Source organism: Thunnus thynnus, chromosome 4 (genome assembly GCF_963924715.1).
Source record: "Thunnus thynnus chromosome 4, fThuThy2.1, whole genome shotgun sequence".
NCBI lineage: Eukaryota > Metazoa > Chordata > Actinopteri > Scombriformes > Scombridae > Thunnus > Thunnus thynnus.
In genome coordinates this window covers 2,907,185-2,931,033 of record NC_089520.1, presented here as the reverse complement: position 1 = coordinate 2,931,033, position 23,849 = coordinate 2,907,185, and the positions used below count along the sequence as shown (strand labels likewise).

Sequence of the window (23,849 nt, the reverse complement as noted above, 5' to 3'; positions counted from 1 at the left end):
AAACATAAGACAGATGTTGATTCAACGAGTAACCAAAAAAAAAAAACCAACAAACCAAACTGGTTCTGAAATAAACCGTAAACAAAAACGCACACAAAATGAAAACGCGTATCAAAATAATCGTTATTGCTTCGGTTTTCATTGCTGCTCCGTACTGAGGAGGAATTATTTGGAAAGTCCTGTAATGCCGAGCGATGAAAAACTACCGTTCATCAGCACAATTCACCACAAAGACAGTAAATAATACAAGTATTATTAACAGTATCTAATATGTTTTAATTAACACTATGTACAAATTTACATATTTGAAAAAAAATCTGTAAAAAGTCAGATGAAAATCTCTTTAATGAAGATCTTAATATAATAAACTTATTTATGGGCGTGACAGCTACTGCAGGGTGTAAACTTCTCAGAACTGTGTTGGCAGTTTATCTGCTGCTGTTATTTCTGCTGAGAACAATATTTACCACCTGCATCGCCTCAAAAAAGCCCTTCAGTTTTTACATGTACACCTAATTTCCCAGAATTGTAATGAGATACAGCACCAGGAATATCGTCGCACTGCTTCAACTTCTACTATTTACAGCGAGGTTTGTTCCCTGTAGCAACGTTGTTTAAAATAGGCACATGTGTACCTTTAATTAACACTTATTTTAAAGTCACTGGAGATATTACTGTAAACCTGAAGGCAGGATGATCAAGGCACATGTTGTACATTATAATACAGGAGTGTTAGAAGAACATTTTAAATCGAAGCAAATCTGTGAAATGAAAGAAACAAACTTGACGATGAAGAGGTTTTCTTTACATTTGGGTCTTTACACATATTACATTATTCTTAATTCTCTTATTTTGATTAAAATAAACAAACTTTTTTTTAACTTTTTGTTTGTTTTGTATCAAAAAGCAAAGAACAAATCTGAGAATTAAAGCCCATTTTTAGTCAAAACTGTAATTACTAAAAATAATATTTTCATTTTTTATTTTTTCCTGGTAATTTGATTGGTGCAATATCTGTGTAGACAGCTACACAGGCTGTTAACCAGCTGAGGGCCGGTTAGCTGTCGTTAGCCGTTGTTAGCTGTTGTTTTGTCTCTTCCTTCCTGATTCTGCTCGTTCAGTATCAACATTTTTGCAACTTGCCAAACATGTTAATTAACATTTCCTCATTATATTGAGAGAAAACATTATTCAGCAGCATTACGTTTCTAATAATACGTTTTTGCAGTTGCAATTTGGTCGTATATGAACGTAATTCCGACAGAAGGAGACAGAGTTGACAAAAGAAAGACAGCGTTAGCTAGCTAACGTTAGCTCTGTGCAATGTGTGATGAACACAACACTGAGTGAGAGAAGCAGCCGATGACTCAGCAGGTGTTGAAAAGTAATGTGGGAATCAGTGTTGATGTTAGCGAGCTACGCTAACTAGCTCACGCTTTCTGAGTGGAATCACTGAACAGCATGACGGGCCCTCACGAATCTTATATGTTTAAAGGCACAGACTCTGATATCGCTAACAGTACATAACCAGCGTTACATCGGCTGTTTGAAAAAGAAGGAAAAACTTGTCCACAAATATGTGAAGAAGGGTTTTATCCTCTTTTTAAATAAAAAAAAAATCTGCAGAAACATCATCATTTATATTTCAAAAAGTGATTTTTAAGTCTTTTACAGCTTTGCCGTGAATTGCCTCTGAGTGTTCCAACGACAAAGACTCCACTGAAAAAATATTAAATTGTTAGTCTTAACTAGCAGTTTAAATTCACATTTTCTTTAAACCGATCTGTTGTCATGTTTCAGCACACAGGTCAGCTGCCATGTTAAAATTTGACAGATGTGTCTGTTAGGACGCTGATTTATATAAAACATTTGAGACTTTTAGCTCAAACCTTTTTTTTCTTTTTGAAAAATTATTATTCAGGAAACTAGCAAGTGTCGAAAATCAGATCAATTTCAATGACTAATTTTGTAAATGTACAATTTGTTTCATGTGTTTTGTAAACTATGACTCCACAAAGAGTCACAACCCGATTGTACTTGAAACGTCTCCTCACATGATAAAAGAGGCGACGTGGTTTCAAGAATCACAGAGGAAAAACGCAGGAACAGACGAAGGACTTTATAAAAACAACCAAGGACACTTTTCTCCACTATAAACATGTAAAAAGAGACACAGAGGGAACGCAGTCTGGATGAGAATGTTTGCAGATGACATCAGTCTGAGTTTAATTCGAGCTCTTGAGCTCAAAGCGACTGTACACCTGCTTGGATTTCATCTTGTTGTAATGGTTCACCAGGTCCAGCTTGCTGTGGCCCAGCGTCATTCGCTTCTGGTCATGCCGGTTCATCAGCACGGGCGGGGAGAGCGGCGGCGGCGGGCTCTGCTGGCTCTCCGGCTCAGTAGGGCAGAGGTCCGGTCCCCCCCAGGGCGAGGGGCTGTGAGGGGAAGGCGGCCTCCGGAAGTTGAAGGTTTCTTTGTCTTTGCTGGAGGAGGGCAGGAAGCGCTCCTGGAGTTTGTTGAGGAACTGGTTGGAGGAAGTCCTCTGCTTGGGGGCAAGTTTGCTGTCGTTGGCTGGGGAGGGTGACGGGGTCTTGGGGTTCAGGTTTTGGCTGGGGTTACTGGGGGCAAGTCCGGCGCTGTGGAACTTGTTCGGTTTGTGGTCGTACAACCCCAACGCCTGGAACTTGGATGACGTGCCGCCTATATTCGATCTAATGATGTCCCCCGGGTTGGGCTTACTCCAGTCGATGCCCATTGGTTGACCGTAGCTCTGCGGCGGTCGATCGGGAACCGGGCTGTGATTGGATCCTTTGCCGACGGGGACTCGTGGCGCCGGTGTGACGTGACTCTGAGGTGTCGGGGTTTGTCCTCCTCTTTCTCCGCCTCTCCTCTCGGGGCTGAGGTGGGAGTTACCGTTGAGCTCCGTCTTGTCGTGACCTTGAGTGACCTTGTACACCGTGTTGGAGGTCATTCCAGGTGCGGCCTTCACACTGGACATGCTGTTACTCGATTGGCTGCTGGAGTTTTCAGAGCACACCTTTTCCCTTTGCCTGCCGGAGGACGGAGAGAAAGTAAAGATCAGCAAACTGAATATTTTTAGGAAATCTATTATTTGTGAAATTAGATACAGACACAGACAAACTCAAGTCAGAACATACTGTAGATACTTTATACGTACTTAAATACGTATATATTACACATTATAAACCCATCAACTATAAAACAATATAGCAAATACAAAAACATAAAACACTGTAGTTATTACTGGGGCCAACATATCAGTATATGCTGTTACTTTACCAAAAAAACACGTGAATTTAACAGAAATTCACATAATATAAAATAGTGTATTTTGTATTTATTTGGGTTTTGGATATTTTGTGTATTAAATGAATATTTTAGATATGAAAACATGACTTCATCTGTGCTTTTTCCAGTCATACATGCTGGCAGATACATGATAAGAAACTGCAGCACAGAAATGTTTTATAGTTTGAATTTCTGAATTTTTTTAATGTGTGACTGTCTTAATCAAAGTTTAATATATTTATGTTTTTAAAAATCACAACTCTTTAATAAGCACGTTTGAGGCAGCCTTACTGAAAGATAATTGTTTTGTTCAACTGCTGATATTCTTATCTTACTGTTAATTATATTATCGGCCTTTAAGAATCCAGTATCAGTCGTCGTTTTTATCTCTAATCAAACAGTGAATGTTTGTCTTTGTTTCAAATGTTAGCAGGAAGTTTAGTCAGAGCAACAATAGAAATGATGAAGAAGTCAAAGGTCAACAGACTTGAGGCTCACATGCACAAAGCTACGTGGATGTTCTCCTTACATCACTGATGATGTCAGCGGAAGTGTTTGACTCCTGGGTAAAGTGTGGTGAGTTTGGTAAGTTCTGGTTCCAGTTCCTCAAACGTGGATATTATCTGGTTACTTTTTTGGCAGTGTTGCACCTTCAGTCGACCAATCATCAGCCAGACAGAAATGTGAATGAACTGTGAATGTGCGTACGAACCAACCAATCACAGATCCCCATTGTTTGACTGAGGAAATCCTCTTTTATTTTTATTCTAAATGAATTAAGTTTGATTTTGTTTTATCAGAACAGACCAAACGGTGAGTTTCAGTGTCTGGATCATCTATCTGTACATACTTCATTATATTCTATGCAACAGCCTGCTTAAAATAGTTTTATAATATTAAAAGGTAGATTTAGATGCATATTGAGGATATAGCTGCTTGAAAAAACGCAAAAACAACTAGTTAGAGTCAGTTTTGTCTTTAGTTGGATTTTTAAAAATATGCACATTAGTGTTTGTTGGCAACACTGATCTTTGGGTTGTAGACATGCTGAGCTTTGGGAAACACTGATTTTTCAGCAAAACAACCAAACAAGTCGATTAATCGGGAAAATAATCGACAGATAAATTGATAATAAAAAATAATTGTTAGTTGCCGTTCTACATTTAACTCAAGAAAACTAAAGATTAAATTAATAATCAAAAACTGAATGTAAACATACTTGTCTGTCTTGATTTAAGATGTAAATGTAACAAAATGCTAAACACAAACAAACCAGGATAATAAGTAAAAGTAAAGCATTAGGATACATTTGTCTTACTAGCTAAACAGATGACAAGCATGACAACAAACACACTGAACAAACGGTTCGTCACAAAGAGCGGTGACCCTTTAAGTAATAATAAGAAAATAAAAAATCTTATCAGTAACAGGACTTCCTCTCGGTACCTGTCAGAGAGTAAATCCAGCCCCAGCCCCATGCCGGGCGCCATCATGGCCTGGTACGACGGGTAGTACGGCATCCCCTCCTCCTCCGGGTTGTAGAAACAGTCGATGATCTGCGAGTCGGCGTACAGACAGCGGAACTCCCGGTCGAAGCTGTCGCTGATGCGACCTGAGAAATGCATCACCATGTTGCTGTGCACCTGAGCCGACAGCCAGGTGAAACTAGAGAGGAGAGAAGAGAGAAACGGCCCTTAAAGGACGAGTTCACAATTTTTCAAGTCTGTCTTAAATTAACAGTCAGGAGCCTAAATAAACAGTGAAACATGTTTTTCTTGCTGTAATCATTCCTCCTGTTCATACTGACCATTAGAAGATCCCTTCCTTCTGTGCAAAAATGTATTTAAAAGTTTATCTGAAGCTAATATGAAGCTTCAGCCGTCTGAGTTAGTCATATCAGATATCTGACATTTTTACAGTCCATCAATTCACAGATATGTTCACAGAGCATATTATACAATAAATGAGGCTCCCGGTGGTAAATAGGGAAGGATAATGTGTTCTATGTGTTGTGCTGCTTGTTAATACAAAAATATCAAAAAATAAATAAAACTAGAGTATTAAAAAAAACACAAATTTGTGATGTAGATTTGTAACTGCCAGCTGTCTCTGTGTAAATTATCTCCCTCCGCCTACAGCTGATAAAACTGCAGATCAGCCTAGATAGACTCTTAACAATTTCCTGGACAGTGTTGAGTCATCGTGGTGACTCATCAGCTTATCGACCAGACAACAGGTGCACGAACACCGGTGACATCCGTCTGAGCGGCAGTAATAATAATAATAATGATGCCTTCACGGCTGAACAGAGGACTGAGAGTTACAGGAACATACGAGCTGACTGACAGCGTCGGAGGGACGAGGAAACTCAAACCTCGACAAAATATAAAAACATATTTGTATCCAAACCCTAACCCTGTATTTATATTCTGGGGCTCTACTGGAATATCTTTGCATGATTTACAGTTAAAAACTTTATTTATCTTCTACTGGTCCTTTATGCAGCCCCTCAGTTCAGCCTCTGTCTGAAACAGGCCGTTTTAGCTCCTGTCTCTTTAAGGCCCCGCCTCCGCCTGATTGGTCAGCCTCAGGAAGCTTCCTCCTGCTTTGGAGGCTACGTAAACAAACTATAGTAGCAGGATTTCACTTCTTTTTCTCCTTCTTTACTCAAAATGTCAATTTCTAAAATCCACCCGACCATGTTGGATAGAATCAGATCCGAAATATGAAAGTGGACGACGTGAAAAAGACTACGGAACGGACAGACGTTCACGGGATTGTGCGACCAATCTGACGTCATCACTGGCAGGAAGTAGTTCTTCCTCTCAGCATTTGCACTGACTTGTCCCGTAAAGAGCTCCAGCAGCTATTTAGTCTTCAAATTTATCCAATTTAACGAATCAACTTTCATTTGCAAAACATAATAAAAGAACATGACTCTAATCCTCAGAGTGTTTTCAAACAACATCATGAAGGGCCTTTAATAATCTCTGCAGAGACTAAACCACATGCAGCTCAGGCATATTTAATATTTATATACTTATGTATTTAAAAAATACATTTAAATAACTCCAAAGCCATTAGCGGCTTGCTGAGCTGCGGGGGACGCATGCTGAGACGGGACGAGTGTTTCACAGCAGCCAGATAGCTCTGAGGAACCTGCAGGGCAGCTTTCCTCAGTGATCAATCACTCACTGCTCAAATATGTTTGACAGATTTCACCTGAAGTGAAATTCCTGGTATGTTCTGAAGAGGAGCGATGAGAAGACGCCTCCACTGCATCAACCGTAAAGTATTTTTTTCTTTATAAAGGGAGGAGGTTGGACTCGTCTTACAGCTGTATATAATCACTTTATGACCTGCTTTAAGGTCGTGTTTGACACTCAAATCTATCTTCACTTTACCACAGAAGTAATATTAAATTATAAACCTGGGTCATGTTTCTATGGAAGGCCAATCATGTCAAGATAAGCTCACTTATACTGTCATCTGCTTTTTCCCCATAACTGTTTATTAATTCATTAATTTATTAACACCTGTGATAAAAAATGAAAAACCGCTTTACAGATAACATTCAGCTTGTACTTCATTTCATAACTAATATAGTTCCAACAGCTCCCACAGAGTGAGACGTTTTCCCTCCGGCTGCAACTGACGCTTATTTTCTCGATTCATCGATTTAATTGTTTTGTCCATAAAATGTCGTTTAACGTGACACATGTATGACACATAAAAGTTCTCAAATATTTGACATTTATCCTTAAAGCAGCAATAATCAGTATTTTTATAATAACAGTCTGATCTGTCAGTGTGTAACGGCTTTACGGAGCTTTATAGTGAATTTCAGCTCATTGTTTATCTGTCCGGCTGCAACTTTACTGTTCCGGTTCACTCTCAGCGCTCTCATAGCGTCGTTTTCAGAGAAGAAGCTGTAGAAAGCCACTGTACACTACCTAGACTAGCTGGTGAACATAGTGGAGCATTTAGCAGCTAAAGAGCCAGATATTTCCCTCAGGTGTCGGTGGAGACCAAAAACAGAGCTAAAAGAGAGTGAATATTGGACTTACATTCACCAGGTGGACAGAAACACGACTCCGAATGAATGATAATGTTGCTCCGTAACTGCTGGATGTGGAAATAAGCAACTGTTTGCTAACAAGCTCAACATATCAACTTAAAGCTGATGATGTGTCAGTGTTCACTACTTGTTTCTGCTGAAAACTAGTGGACAAAACATCAATTAATGCAGGTTTAAAAATGACTAAAGTGATTATAAGAATAGTTGCCGATTCATTTAGTCGAGCTCTAATCGTGTCACGTCAATTTCAATAGTCGCATTCACCAGTTAAACTCTCATTCATGTCAGATCAACAGTTTAAACTTATCAATTTAATACTTTAGAACCAGGATACATGTTAAATCAACACTACTATCTTCTGCTGCTGTGTAAATACAAGCATCAGATCAGACTCACTTTATTTTTTGTGTAGAACTATAAAGAGATTTCACACTTTCTCAAGCCATATCTACTAAATATCAATGAATCAGTGTTTTTTATTTGCTTTTCAAATAAGTTTATCCGTTTCAAATCGATTGGAACGGCCACTCCTCAGGTATCAAAGTGTGATCCGGCTGTTTCATAGGTTTCATAAGAGACTTATGGACGTTTGAAGATAGCAGAAGAGGGAGAAAAAGGCGTGCTGTGGCGATAAGACAACATTTGCCTTGACTGAGCCACTTGGCGCCTCTCCAGACCTCGCCCTTCATTCCACATTCACAACCTGTCATGCCTGAGCCTACCACCCATACAGGTTAGCACACACAGCTGAAACCTCGCTTCATCCATGAATAAAAACACACTCACTGTAAAAAGGAAAATACGATAATCAGAAAAACCACCTGTGTGGACAGAACCAGGAAGGATAAAAAAGGACACGATGTGACTTTGGAAGGAAACCAGTAGGAAGCTGGTGACACACCTCGATCAGGTGACTGACTGTACAAAGATGCAAAAATGTGTGTGGGTATGAAAATCACCTTCGTCAAATATTTGTCACCGAGTTTTAATGTCGATATGAATAAGCTGCTGGTTAATCTTGTAATTAGCAAACTCATTGCTCAACAATCAAATCTGACTTTAAGTTGGTAAATATGAGCCTCGCCAGAGTGAAGGATAGCTGCTACGTAGCTAGCTTTGACCTCTGACCTCCCTGAGAGGAACAAAACTATTTGTCTCAATGAATTGATCAGTTGTTTGGTCAATAAAATGTCAGAAAATGGTGAAAAATGTCAATCACCGTTTCCCAAAAGTCCAACATGACGTCCTTGAATGTCTTGTTTTGTCCACAACTCAAAGAGATTCAGTTTACTGTCACAGAGGACTAAATAAACCAGAAGACACTTTAAAAAATGACTCAAAATGATTAATAGATTATCAAAATAGCTTGCAATTAGTTTAATAGTTGGCAGCTGTACATGAAATTATTGTAGCATTGTTTTATTTAAAATGTTCAAGGAGGCCATGAAGAGTAGCTGTTGTCCTGGTAACAGCGGCTAATGGAAATCCAAATAAATAAATAAAAACAGGTGTTGGAAAAGCTGGTTGACTTATAATCAGGGTCGTCTTTCATTAGAGGCGATAATGTCTTTGTTAGAAGCAACAGTAACAGGTTTGATGCAGTCAGAGGATCACATCTGGTATTAATATTCGTCTCCACATGTGTCTCGAGTGACCACTTGTGATCCTTTCTCCGCTCTGCAAATAAACACGTACATCATTTCTGTTTGCAAAGAAGAGGAGAGACTCAGCAGACAGACATTTCTCTGTCAGGAGCAGCAGAAATTGTCACTAAAATGAGAATAGCTGGTCGAACCTTAAAGGTCAGTCCACCTTAAGTGAGCCTGGTCAGGTTAGGCTAACCCGTTGTCGCTAACTTCAGGGCTAACCTCTTTCATTTTAATCAGCAGGTGGCCTGTGAGACGTGGATGTTTCAAACTTTACTATGACACTGTTGGCGTGCAAACGTTGTTGTTTCAAACTTTAATATGACACCGTTGGCGTGCAAACGAGGACATACTTCTGTTTACGCAGAGGACATCAGTTAAGTAGACGGCCTTTCAGTGTGGTCCAGGACACATTCAGAACACGCTGATAAAAGAACGCGGCCCAGACAACCTGCAAACGTGGTCTGAGTGATCGGATCTCAACACGTCTAGAGCTGTACTTAAAGCTGATCAGATCACCAAAGACACATTTTAATGCCAGGTGTGAACAGGGCCCGAGAGGCACACAGGTAATTAGAGAAGTGTAATTAAAATGTCAAATAGTAAATGTGCTTTGTGAGGTGATTTCATAAAGCTCAAAAAACTAATAATAGTCTCCTGTTAATGAGAGCGGAAACAGTTTCCTACGTGAAGCAAAACTGTCATTATCAACACTCCCTTGTTAAGAGTTGAGCAGCACCTCCATTAATACACTACAGTACGTGTTTACACTGAAGTGCAAAACAGCAAAAGAAAATGGCGCTAAGTCTGAGCTGAGGATGAATCCGTTAACAGAACACACAAGCATTTTTTTCTTCAGATCTTTATATCACGGCTAGATAGATAGAAAATATATATTTTAAAATATTGACATCACACCCATCAAGAAAAGAAACTAAAGCTGCAACTATTAATCGATTACACACAGACCTGCTGCTCTTTATACGTCCATGACACAGAGACAGAGAGCAGAGCGGAGCAGAGGAGAGAGACGGAGATGTAACCTGGTCGCTACGCTACGAGTCCCAACCTCACACCCTGCACGCTGTCATTGGCTGGTGGCGACACATCCACCGCCCAAAGGTTAACGCCCAGAAACATCCCGAACACAGCAAAATAATAAGAAAATACAGGCAGAGGGCACCGCCACACACTTCTAGCAAATGTTATTAAGCCGTAAAGTTCTGCATAATGAAGGACATGGCTGCTTTGAGTGACAGGTCTGCCAGCCGCTAGGTGGCTTGTTTCAGCCATTCGGCCCGCCTCTTTGCCCATTTTTGATTGGCTGGGAGTTAGGCAGAGTCACGTACTGCCAAGATGGCGACGGCCGGAGCTGCTCACTTTGAGCTTCAAAACTGCTCTTCAGAAACCGACGGGTGTCGTCACGGTAACTACGTCCATATTTTTATACAGTCTGTGGTTTTGGACTGTTGGTCAGACAAATCAAGACACTTGATGACATTACTTTAGGCTCTAGGAAATTGTGATGGGCATTTTTAACTGTTGCTAATTGTTTAATTGAGAAAATAATTGGCAGATTAATCAATTATCAACTAATCGTTACTGGCATCCCTAAAGGAAACCATGACAACACAAAAAGCTGTAGTTAAAGTGAAAGAAAAGTAGAAAAAGGAGAAATTTCTATGAAAACGTCTAACAGTGAGATCCTTTCTGTTACTGTTTATTCAAATCTGCTCTAAATAAACATGTCTGCAGCCGCTGCTGTTCAGAGTTTCTACTTTCATTTACTTGCTGAGTGCGTAGCTGTAATTACAGGTATTACTCAGGTATTTTCGGTTTCAGATACAGCGCAGTCAGTCGGCTGCACAACACCAGCATTGTTACAAAGCTTTTCCACACAGACACATTTGCAAAAGGTTCCAGAGCTTCCTCCTGTAATCCTCCACTCTGCATGTTGTGTTCGTAACTGCTTATCAGGTGGGATGCAAAGTAAATGTCAGACTGTTAAATGTGAGCGGTCCACAGACTCTGTTGCTATCAAACACTTATTTTTATGTTCATACTTTGTCTCTTTGTTTCTGTTCTTTCTTACAAAAGGAGGAGTCCACCTACACAGTTTCTTACAGCTACACATCATCAGTCTGTGATCTGTTTTCATTTCGTTTCAGCCTTGAGCTCTCCACCGACAAAGTGTTGCATTCTTATAACACCGTCAGACTCATGATGGACACAAGGATCAAAACTGATGCAGCTTTTTTTATTCCACATCTTCTTCCTTGTAAAAACCTGCCGCCTAATTTACTCCCAATGCAACTCGATTCACTCGACTGTGCAGAGATGAGGAGCTACAGGTCTGCTAACCTCACTTCTTTCTAACTCCACTGATTTTTTATCAAACTTGTCGTCTTCAGCCCCAAACGACTCAAGTGACATCATTTGAGTCGATCTATCAGATTTCACACAGCTTCCTCTGAGACACAAAAGTCTTTATACAACTTTTTACACATGGAAACACACTGAGGTTGTATGAAGCACTGACATATATGCAGCAGAGGCCGAGATATCCTGACACTTAGTCCAAAAACACTGCATCCTACATTTCCCAGAATGCAACACTACAGCCTTTTTCATAAATACCTTCCCTGACTGGTAAATACCCACATCTGTCAGACTTTACGTCCCCCAGCTTGCAGTGCAGTTTCTGCTGGTAAGTTGTGACACAGATCCTGTCACACAGCTACTGAGATAGATTTTTACTTATTAGCAGAGTTACAAATGTTAATGAGATTTTTAATGAGGTTTTCTTACATCTGGAACAGAAGATATAAGTTCCTGTTTCACTTCAGCTCTCTACTCTGTCCTCCTGCGCTAGTGGCTAACAGAGCAGCAAAGCTGAAACCAAAATCATTGATAGTTTTCAGTATTTTTGGGTCATTTTATACCTTTATTAGTGAGTCGATAGTGACGAGATGACCTACAATACAATCTGTAAAGAACATGTCATGTTTTTTGAGTTAATCCTTTAAAGTCTGTAAATAATGTTATCTGGACACGACTGAAACGTCAGGAACGGTGAACTGACAGAAGTGAGAAGGTTAAGTACATGCTTAATGATTGTTAGCTCACCTGTACGACCCGGCGATGACCTCTTCACAGTCGATGATCATAAACTTCTCCAGGACCTGACCGGTGAACTTCTTGCCGCTCTTGGTGCAGTACGTGTCCCCGCACACGCTGCGAATACGCATGTTCTGCAACCAAACACACGTTTTACTGTTAGAAGTGTGCACACAGTACGGAGGCTCACCGAAGGAAAAACAAACAAACAAAAACAGAAAATTCAGAACTAAACAACAGAATCCTGCTAAAGTTAAAATTGTAACTTTTTTGATTTATTTCTTTTCTTCCAGGTTTTATATCATTTAATAATAACCATTAAAATCAACTTCAGCATCAAGTCACCTGCTGCTATGAGAGGTGTGTTCAAGAACGCTCGGACATCCTAACATCTCACCATGTTTCAACATTTTCTGACATTTTACAACTAGTCAATTAATTGAGACAATAACGGACGGATTAATCAATAATGAAAATAATTGTTAGTTGCAGCCTTAATTAACAAATGAGCAAAAACACCTGTGCTGACTCCATATAAATTCATTCAGTCTGCATTCAGCAACACTGCTACTCTGCTGTCTGCTTTCAGGCCCTGAACCTCCTCTACATTAGCAGATTCAGTTGATTAGTTGTTCTTTTTTTTTTAAATGTGTCTTCTTCAGTCTTTGTCAAGCTGCTCAGATTTGTTCCACTTCATCACGTGAGCAGAGCCACTAACACGCATGTTGTCTCAGTAAACGGTAAAATAAATGTGAACGTCCTGACTGAACTTTAAAATAGTGGATGAGTCAGACGGTCTAAAGCCACAACCGTCATTAAAACTACTGTGGAGTCTTTTGTCTCGCACGCACCAGAACAGATTTTACATCTTTACGACACTTCAGCAGAGTGAACAAAACAGACGAAAGGTTATAGTGACTCTTGCCAAAGCACATGATGGAGCAGGCAAACAAGAAGATCCTTTACACGTCCCACCTTAACACACACACACGCACACACACACACACACACACACACACACACACACACACACACAGTGTCTACAGTCTTTTCATTCCTCTTGTTGACACTGCAGTGTGACTTCTGGAAGCTGAGTGTAGAAACGACTAAACTGCTGAGTTTGCAAAATACTGTAATAAATTAGATCTGCAACGATTAGTCAATTAATCATTTAGTTGCCAGCTATTAAATTAAATCTCCAACTATTTTGATAATAGATTGTTTTGAGTAATTTTTTAAGAAAAACTGTCTGATTCCAGCTTCTTAAATGTGAATATTTTCTGGTTTCTTTTGTCCTCTATGACAGTAAACTGAAAATCTTTTAGGTTGTGAACAAAACAAGACATTTGAAGACATCATGTTGGGCTTTGGGAAACAATGATTGACACTAATTGATGACTAATTGATTAATTGAGAAAATAATTGACAGATTATTCGATAATGAAAATAATTGTTAGTTGCAGCTCTAGTCTATTGTGTAGGGAATAATGCTGTGTCTCAAATCGCATACTTCTGTACTTACACTTAACATTTTGAGTGCATCAGTGCGTTCACACTGAGAAGTATGGGAAATGCAATGCACTCATAACGGTCAAAAAGTTGAGTGTGGAACTATGGACACTTCTCGCCCTCAATGGTCGCCATCTTGTCTACGTAGCGGAAGGGGAGGTACCACTTTTCAAAATGGAAATGGCGGCCGGGTACATTGTAACCACGGTGAACATCGCCGCATTATACAAATGTAAGTTATACATGTGTTTTTTAGCACTAAGCACCACTATACTGTTGTCGGATATAAACCATCAGAATGTTTTTTGGGTTAATTTAGCAGTCTGTAATGATTTAGTAGCACAAACAATGATGAGAACGATAACGCCAATGCTAAGGCTAGCTAATGCTAATCTGCGATCGTCATTTCCGGTGAGTGCACAACGGCTGTGTTTGATTTGAGACAACACTACCCTGTCAAAATTCACACACTACACCAGTAAGCACATAGTGCACACAGTGTACTACATGAAAGTGTACTAACAGAACAGCTTAAGTGAACGAGGGAGTGATTTTAAAACACAGCCATCAGCATCAGCATGCTAACATGCTCACAGTGACAATGCTAACATGTTGATGTTTACCATGTTCGTGTTAGCATGCTAACATTTACTAGCGCTAAACACAAAGTACAGCTGAAGCTGATGGAATATCATTAGTTTTGCAAGTATTTGATCATAAAACAAAGTATCGGATGTAATGAAATTTTGAGCTGATGATGGCGCGAGATGGATCACCAAAGTCAGCTGATTCATCCTGAATGAATGTCTGTACAAAATCCATCCAATAGCTGGTGGGATATTTCAGTTTGAACCATAGTGGTGGACCAACCAATAAACCCACACTGCCATCCTTAAAGCGTGGCTGCCATTCATAAAAATAAAACAATTATTTAATTTAAAGAATCAGCTTAGTTCTCACTGGTTTCACTGTTTGGTAGAAAATCCTCATAATATCATCTTCCTTCTGTGACCTTTTGCATTTTCTCACCATCTTTCAGCCTAAAGCTGCCGAACCAGAGAAACAGCAGCTCTTCAGTGTCTGTAGCGGACGTGTATTAACTCAGTCGGGGTCTGATACTGTACGTCTGTCTGGGTCAACGTTCACTAAATGTTTGAATAAGTAAAAAACTGGAGTGTGTATGCGACTTACACTCAGGTGTGAGTTCTGGATGTCGAGCGCTGAGCACATCTCTGTGAAGTAGCTGAGGTTCTTCTCGTCCAGCAGGATGTAGACGGGGACTTTGCGTTTGTTGGACGCCTCCATCAGATCACACAGCAGGTCGACGTCTGTAAACACGTCCATCACCAGCGCTATCACCTGCAGTGGTGAGGGGGGAGACCAGAGAGACGTTAGCATGCAGCGTAACATGAAGATTTCATAGCAGCGCTGACGCTGACAGGTTTGATTAGCAACAACTTTTCTGCAAAGTTACATCATCATAGACTGTACATTTATTTTATATTGCTTATAAATGCATCCTTTGTCCCTTATTGGCCACTGTGGAAGACAAACAGCAGCCAATCACGTTAGCAGGTGAGAAGCAGTAGATGGCTGATCATTAATCAGCAATGATTATAATAATTTATTGTCTTTTTTAAACCAAAATTACCCAGGATTCTCTGTTTTCAGCTTCTTTTCTCTGTTTTCTATCACTGTAAATTAAATATTTGTGGGGTTTTGGGCTGTTTTTAAAACTTCACTAACAATTAATATATTTAAAAAAATATACTCGACTGAATAATCAATCATCAGCATCAAAGCAGCTCTGCTATTATGTTTCACTTCATATTTCATTCAAGAACATTTCTACTAAAACATCCTTTAAAATGTGTCTGTGGGTGCGAAATGTACGGAGGCCCGGAGGAGCCATGGAGAAAAAAAACAAACTAATTTGTGCTCTTGATTTAACAGAATTGACCGTCACTACGCTCCTCTCTCTTACTGTAAACACAACACTGATACACTGATATCTCTGAGATCCTTTAAAATGATTCTACAGGATAAAAGACTTTCACGCTCCTGCAAATATCATCCAGTTCATAAAAACTCAGCTTCAGCGTCATGGTTATAGGAAGTAACTGATGTTACAGAGGAAACATCTTCTTTGTTGCTTTCTTCAAACCTCCAGATGACTGAATATGTTTGGTGCCTTCTGCAAGAGGTTAACAGGCAAAACAGAGTCATTAAGTAGCACTAATTAGTTTCCTTTCTCCGTGGCCCCTCCTGTGCTCCGTAAAAATGTGTTTTCGATAAAGAAAATGATACCAGCGGCCACCGGTGGTAAAATATCAGATGGGATTTTTAATTACAACTTTATGTTACCAAGAATTTAGAATTTAAAAAATACAAGTAGCTTGAAAGTAAAACACTTCCAGAGATCTGGAGTCTCTGGACATTAATTTAACTTAAATAGAGAGTTTTTCACTTAACAAATACACCAAGACTGTCTTCATGTGCACGTGGCTGTGTGCAAACACACACACATACAGACACGTGCAGACATGTTAATGCCTGCAGGCATATATATATACATATATTAGGGGTGTGCCTGAATACAAATACGTTATTCGGCAAAGCACAAATAGTGGGTTTTATACAAATATTTGTTTCCTACAAATATTTTAAAAGTTATTTGTTGGGAGTGTTTCCCTGACACAAGCAAAGTGCTCCCAAGGGATTCCATATATGAGGGGGGGGGGGGGCAAACTTTTCAATATGATGCGCTCCAGTACTCAGACGAGGTCGAAGCTCGTTTATTGTTCTAATCTGAACTTCAGATAAGAGAAACAAACAAATGTCCATCTCTGCTAACAGCCGTTTATCAGCTGCATTCACAGTGTCATTTGATCTCAAAGCTGCTGACTGTGCACAAACACGCCGCAAAGAGGTCAACGTCAGCGCCGCGCCGACACAGAACTGCTCCTCCAACTTGTTTTTCTACAGATTATAGAAAATATCATGCTAAAAATGTTTTTATTTTTATTAGCCACAGACTCAGATAACAGGAATATAAAACAAGTCTATTTATACGTATAAGAATAAGGAAGTGGAGAGCTGACTCATGCTGAGCCAATAAAACCAGCTTTGTTTCTTATTTGCCTGTTCTGTGATCAGTTTGCTGATCATGACACAATTTAGCATCATTCAGTATAAACTCATATTTATATAACTTACATAAAAGTCATGAACTCACTGCTGTACAGTGCTGATCAAAAACAGTTAATTTAATCAGAGTTAATGATTATAAATGAGCTGCTTTCATCTCATTTTACTGCATGTAAACTTCTCCTATCTGAGGTCAGCTGACTGACTGACTGACTGACTGACTGAGAGACGGAGCGAGCGCTCGGAGATAAGAGCTGATCAAACAGGAAGGACGCCGGCATTTGTTTGTAAGCAAACCAGTCGAGAGAGGAATGAACTCAAGTCAGGTGGGATCCATGAAAAACAAAAACACCCAACTGACAGTCTCCATTAACAGGAGACCAACACTGTCATAATGTTTTTACTTATTACAGGCTGCATTTATTAAAGATCCTCACAATATAAAAATAAAATCCATTACAAGTAAAAGTCCTGCATGAAAAATCCTACTACAGTAAAAGTACATAAGTATTATGAGCTTGATGTAGTTAAAGTATTACAGTAAAAGTACATAAGTATTATGAGCTTGATGTAGTTAAAGTATTGCAGTAAAAGTACATAAGTATTATGAGCTTGGTGTAGTTAAAGTATTACAGTAAAAGTACATAAGTATTATGAGCTTGATGTAGTTAAAGTATTGCAGTAAAAGTACATAAGTATTATGAGCTTGATGTAGTTAAAGTATTACAGTAAAAGTACATAAGTATTATGAGCTTGATGTAGTTAAAGTATTGCAGTAAAAGTACATAAGCATTATGAGCTTGATGTAGTTAAAGTATTGCAATAAAAGTACATAAGTATTATGAGCTTGATGTAGTTAAAGTATTGCAGTAAATGTACATCAGTATTATGAGCTTGATGTAGTTAAAGTATTGCAGTAAAAGTACATAAGTATTATGAGCTTGATGTAGTTAAAGTATTGCAGTAAAAGTACATAAGTATTATGAGCTTGATGTAGTTAAAGTATTGCAGTAAAAGTACATAAGTATTATGAGCTTGATGTGGTTAAAGTATTGCAGTAAAAGTACATAAGTATTATGAGCTTGATGTAGTTAAAGTATTGCAGTAAAAGTACATAAGTATTATGAGCTTGATGTAGTTAAAGTATTGCAGTAAAAGTACATAAGTATTATGAGCTTGATGTAGTTAAAGTATTGCAGTAAAAGTAGTGGTTTGGTTCCTCTGACTGATATATTATTATATATGACATCATTAGATTATTAATAGTGAAGCATCAGTGTTAGAGCAGCATGTTACTGTTGTAGCTGCTGGAGGTGGAGCTAGTTTACACTACTTTATATACAGTTAGCTAGTTTAGTCCAGTGGTTCCCAACCTAGGGGTCGGGCCCCTCCAAAGGGTCAGCAGATAAATCTGAGGGGTGGTGAGATGATTAATGGGAGAGGAAAGAAGAAAAAACAAAGTTCTGATACACAAATCTGTTTTCAGTTTTTGGACTTTTTCTCTAATCTTTGATTTTTGCTGAAATATTGGATCATTTGAACATTTATTGAAATGAAAGCATGTGAGAAGTTTAGAGGGAAAAATCACTATTTGGTGGAGCTGTTAACAACTCATAGACATGTGAAATGTGACCCCGACTACACACTGCTTTTTGTAAGACGTCAAAAGACAAAAAGGTTGGAAACCACTGGTTTCATCTTTAACAATGTGTTGTATTTTAAAAGCTTGTTATATTATCCATTGTGTCAAATCTTCATCTGAAAAGTAACTAAAGCTGTCAAATAAATGTAGTGGAGTAGAAAGTACAATATTTCCCTCTGAAATGTAGAAAGTAGCATCACATGGAAATACTCAAGTAAAGTACAATTACCTCAAAATTGTACTTAAGTACAGTACTTGAGTAATTGTACTTAGTTACTTTCCACCATTAAAGGTGTTAAACATCAGCGTACCAGCACTAGCTTGACTGTAGTCTTGTTATAACTGGCATTGGTTCTGCAGCCCCCCTCCCTCCATGCAGCAGGTGTCCTCCCTCCCTGCAGGGCTTCTTCTCACCTGCCAACCTTCACACCCACAGAGACAAACTTCCTTCCATATCATTACCCAGCTCTCTCAAGCATCACGTTGAATTTCAACTTTATGTAGGTTGAAAGAAAGAGATGTCCTTGTTCTTGTGGGTTCTTCCATCACATCACAACCTGAGTGTTACAGGTCATCATTTAGATTTCACATGAATCACTGCACAGCGGAGATGACAAACCAAAAAAAAGAAAAAAGTCTTCTGTGATGTTTGTTTGATTACTGAAAGTCCATCTCAGTATATAAGTTGTTTTCACTCTCAGTGAAGTCACACTGAGACTTGTTCTTACACGAGTCAGCTGGAACTTTTCCATCAACGAGACTCCAGAGACTTTTATTGTCAACTCATCCATACAAACAGTGCTAACAAGGTGCCAAAAGGCAACACGAGGTACCAAAACAAAAACTGGGCTGAGACTTAATGTTACAAAGACGAGGACTTATCCTATAATCTCTGATTTTAAACTGTACTTAAGTGCTGAACTTGAGTAAATGTACCTATTTACTTTCCACCACAGTAAAAGACATCAGGGCTGTTAATCATTGCAGCAGGTTGTTGTATTAATATTTTATTTCCTCTTATATATAATCTGTTCTACTACTTTTATGTATTTTACTGGTTTTATTGTTTCAACCAGTTTTATTTCTTGTGTCAGTTTTGTTTTGTTCGTCATCTGTAAAACACTTTAAACTGCACCAACCTGTATGAAATGAAGTTTGATTGATTGATTGATTTTCAAGTGAATGTGTGGTGGAGGTTTTAAGTTTCCACTTGTGTAAGTCGCATACTGGACCATGACTGGCTGCCAAACTGGTTTTGATGTCATATATCATCCTCATACGTCCACGCCTTAAAGGGCAGGTTCACGGTTTTTTCACGTGTGTGTTAAACCAGCAGTCAGGTGTCTATATGAACAGTGAAAGAGGTTTTCCTCGCTGTAATCATTCCTCCTGTTCATACTGGATATTAAAAGATCCTTCTAATGTGTTTTCAATGTAAGTGATGGAGACCAAGATCCACAGTGTGTCCACACAGTCATTTAAAAGTCTCTGTGAAGCTTCAGCAGTCTGAGTTAGTCATATCAAGTGGATATCTGACACATTTACAGTCTTTTTAGCATCAAATTCCCTCTTTGTGTTTCCCTGTTGAGCTGCAGGTGGAAGTATAGTAACAAAAAGAGGAACTTTGCCACTAAAAAGACTGTAACGTTGAAAGATATCTACTTGATTTGACTCGTTTGGACGCTGAAGCTTCATATTAGCTTCAGATAAACTTTTAAATGCATTATGAAGGGATCTTCTAATGGTCAGTATGAACAGGAGGAATGATTACAGCAAAGAAAAACATGTTTTAATGTTCATTTGGGCTCCTGAACGATGAGCTCAGAGAAACTTTCCTCCTTCAGCAGATGAAACTCTGCGAAAAACATCCAACTGAAGGAACAAGAAGAAAAACAGACTTTAATCTTCCTGTTTGTCTCCAGTGGTGTCATCGTAATTGATGAAAAACACTAGAAATGCTATTTAAATCTTTTAAAATTGGACTAAAACCTTATTTTTGCCTGAAGCTTTGGCTGCTTTAATCCCCTGAGGTGTAGCGCGGAGAAGTGTTTACATCATATGTACGGGAGTGACAGCATCATTTAGACTAATTTAAAGTAAATGATATGTTGTACACTACTACACCTCCAGACACTTGACTCATATTCTACCATTGATTAACTGACAGATTAGTGTTTATCTAGGTATACGTTTATACTCTGTGCAACTTTATACTTGATTTCAGACGGAAATATTAAACTTTTTACTCTTATCTCACAGCTACAGTTTCTTCTTGCAGCTCAAGTTTTGTTTCATGCATGATGAGCTTATTAAATACAACACATTAAAGATTAAACCAGTGGTTTGGCTGACAACCTCTCTGGCTTGTTACCTCTTACAAAGAACACGTGTAGACCTATTTGTGTCTCTTTGTCATGTCTGTGAGCTGTTAACAGCTCCACCAAACACACATTTTTATTCTAAACGTCTCACATGGTGTCATTTCAATAACTCTTACAGGTCCATGAACAAAAGGTCAAATATTCTAATATTTCACAAAACAGCAAAGATTAAAGGAAAGTTTATAAAACAATAATACAAATTTGCGTGTCAGAACGTTGTCAGTCGGGGATGTAAAGTGTATAACATGGTTGAACTAGCTGCTTACACATTGATGCTTCAGTATTAATAATGTCATATAGAATTGTATAATCATGTATAAACCATATACTTCAGAAGACTTTTACTTGTAATGGAGTATTTTTACATTCATGTTCTGGTACTTTTGTTTAAGTAAAGGATCACCACTACAATATTTTCATTAATCAGTAAGTAGATATAGATAGTATGTATTTTTTAACATAAAACCTTTTCTAAATACAACTTTATACTTATAAAAATGTATTTATTACTTTTTGTTCACAGACTGGATGCTGTAATAAACTGTTCTCATGTTTTTGAGTTCCACATCAGTGTTTTCTCACCTTTTTGGCTTTGTTGATGAGGGACCTGATGAGGTCTTTGACGTTGTGAGACTTGTCTCTCTGGAAGTAGATCTGCGTCTCAGACGGTCCGTATCTCGCCGGGGAGTCCGGCCAGCCGAGCTCCAGCAACGGCGGCTCCTCGTCGGACATCATCGGGAAGTAAGTCCCGGAGGTGAGCTCGGACACGGCGTCGCCGTCCCCGAAGTCCCGGTCGTTGGGGCCGGTGCCGTTGCTCTCGGGGCCGCCTGTCTTGGCTGCATTCTGGGTGATGTAGCGGATCTCCAGCGGGGAGAGGAAGTTGAGCTCCCGCTCCTCGGTGAGCACCCTCCGGTACTCCTTCTCTCCGTGCTCCAGCAGCGCGTCCGTGGCGAGCCGCGCCGCCTCGTTGTGGCTGAGCTCCAGCGTGGAGACCTGCCGCCACGGGTTCTTCACCTCCTCCAGCCGGGAGGCGAGCTTACCCAGCGGCTTCCTGCCGTTCGTGGCCGGCCGCAGGCCCTCCGAGCTGATCATGGTGCTGCAGTCAGCAGAACCGGGATTTAAGTTAAACCCACAAAAACAGGCAGGCAGTCCTCTAATTAATTAAACTATCCACCGCGATACAGGTGCTGCAGAAACATTACAGCAAAGAAGACACAGGTGGATCAGCAGAGCAATAATCCACAATACACTATACTACAATAAATACACACACACACACACACACACAGATTACAGAGAGATTACAGAACTCTATAAATCCTTGTAGAGGGAATATTGTTTGTAATCCAGATCAGCTGCAGTTTCCTCCGCGGCGGTGAAATGTTCCTCTGCGCTTTAGTTCCCCGTCAAGTCTCACAGGATCTCCCCCCTCCCCCTCCCTCCCCCGGGGTGTGTGTGTGTGTGTGTGTGTGTGTGTGTGTGTGGTGTGTGTGTGTGTGTGTGTGTGTGTGTGTGTGTGTGCGCGCGTGTGTGTGTGTGTGTGGTGTGTGTATGTGTGTGTGTTTTTCCTGCTCACCTGTTGCTACCTGTCCCGTCATTGGTCTCCAACGTGGAAAGGTACCACCCCCCCCTCCTTAATCTCTCCGTTGCCATGCCAACCATTCTCACAACAGGTCTGCTGCTTCTGGCTAAGGATTTCAAATTAAAGGCCCATGCAGCTAACGATTATTTTTTTATTATCGATTAATTATTAACTGATTAGTTTCTCGATGAATCGTTTGAAAACATATTCATTATAATTTCGTAGAGCTCATGTTGACGTCTTGTTTTGTTGTTGTTCAGTTAAACTATCATGTTTGACACATAAAGGCCTCAAATTCTCACATTTTAGAAAATGCAAGCACGTAGTATTTGGTCTTAATCTATCTATCTATATAAGCCAAAATCTTTTCTTAATGCCTTTTATGCCTTATATAAATCATTTTAATTCACTCGTTGTTTAAAGGTGCTACTCAGATTAACTCTCTTTGCCTTGATGACACTGTTTAGCTGTTAAAAGTTTTAGATTTAAATCGCAGCAACAACAGTAAACATGTGGAAACATCTTGTCATTTAACATATTGTGTTGTCAATATCAGTATCAGTATCGCTCCACTTGGATACTGGTGTGACTGGTTATATAATATGATGAGTCATATAAATGACTACCTGCTGACTACTTTATGACTACCATTCATTCAGATTTTCATCGTGTTGCATATTAACTGGATATTGCGTTCACTCGTCTGTATTGTGTGACAGTTGTATTTGTGTGTTTGAATTGTTTATGTTTATTGTTGTAATAATGTTTATGCTGCTTTCTTGGAAAAGAGATTTTAATCTAAATGAGACTTTTACCTTGTTAAATAAAGGTTATATATTATAAAATCTGATCATATTTAATCATGTATTTTAAACAGCATCAGTAGTTTCAATGCATGTTTATATAAATATTCAACAGTAGTGTTTGTAATACTGTATTTATCTACTTTTTGTTCTTTTTGAATGTGCAGATTTGACGAATGTAATGTTTTCATTGTGAAGGCAGAATTTACTTCAAAGAGAATTAAATACTTATTAATGACTTGCAGCAGTAATCTGCATCATCATTTACATATATAATAATATCTATAAACACATTTTCTAATGTCCCTTAAAGTTTATAGGCCTGAAAAAATGTGATTCAGTGGCAACATTTTGAAAAACAAACACCTCTGATGGGAAGTACTGACATGTTTGACGCCGTCTCTCTCGCCCGCTCTCTCTCTCTCTCTGCTCACATGATCTGTGAAATGGAAAACCTCCCCGTCGTCCCTTGAGACCGACTCTCTGCCTCTGTCTCTGTGGGAGTGTGTTACATGTAGGCTACAACCCCAATTCACCTAAAAGCTCACTGTTGTCCTGGACATTTCTCTTCCACCTCATACATAATAAAGACCCCATAGAATAATGTTTAGAGGAGTCAGAGTCCAGCTACAGA

The 23,849-nt window shown here is 39.2% G+C and overlaps 1 protein-coding gene across 1 annotated transcript; it reads right to left on the bottom strand.

Annotated features, from left to right (window-relative positions):
* Positions 1 to 598: 598 nt before the first annotated feature.
* On the bottom strand, positions 599 to 22,266 carry fam83c (family with sequence similarity 83 member C). The gene is made up of 5 exons (XM_067586175.1): positions 21,413 to 22,266; positions 14,852 to 15,019; positions 12,161 to 12,285; positions 4,757 to 4,975; positions 599 to 3,051 (listed from the first exon to the last, which is right to left on the bottom strand). The coding sequence occupies exons 1-5, from the start codon at positions 21,920 to 21,922 to the stop codon at positions 2,226 to 2,228; spliced, it is 1,848 nt and encodes a 615-aa protein (XP_067442276.1). The 5' UTR covers positions 21,923 to 22,266; the 3' UTR covers positions 599 to 2,225.
* Between the last annotated feature and the right edge of the window lie 1,583 nt (positions 22,267 to 23,849).

Bases quoted from the DNA above. Each gene is read 5' to 3' on its own strand.
- fam83c (XM_067586175.1), bottom strand. From the start codon at position 21,922: ATGATCAGCTCGGAGGGCCTGCGGCCGGCCACGAACGGCAGGAAGCCG. The intron at 12,286-14,851 runs GTAAGTCGCATA...GTTTGGTTGCAG, and splicing joins TCCAGAACTCACACCTGAGT to AACATGCGTATTCGCAGCGT. The intron at 4,976-12,160 runs GTGAGCTAACAA...TCTCCTCTCTAG, and splicing joins GTCATCGCCGGGTCGTACAG to TTTCACCTGGCTGTCGGCTC.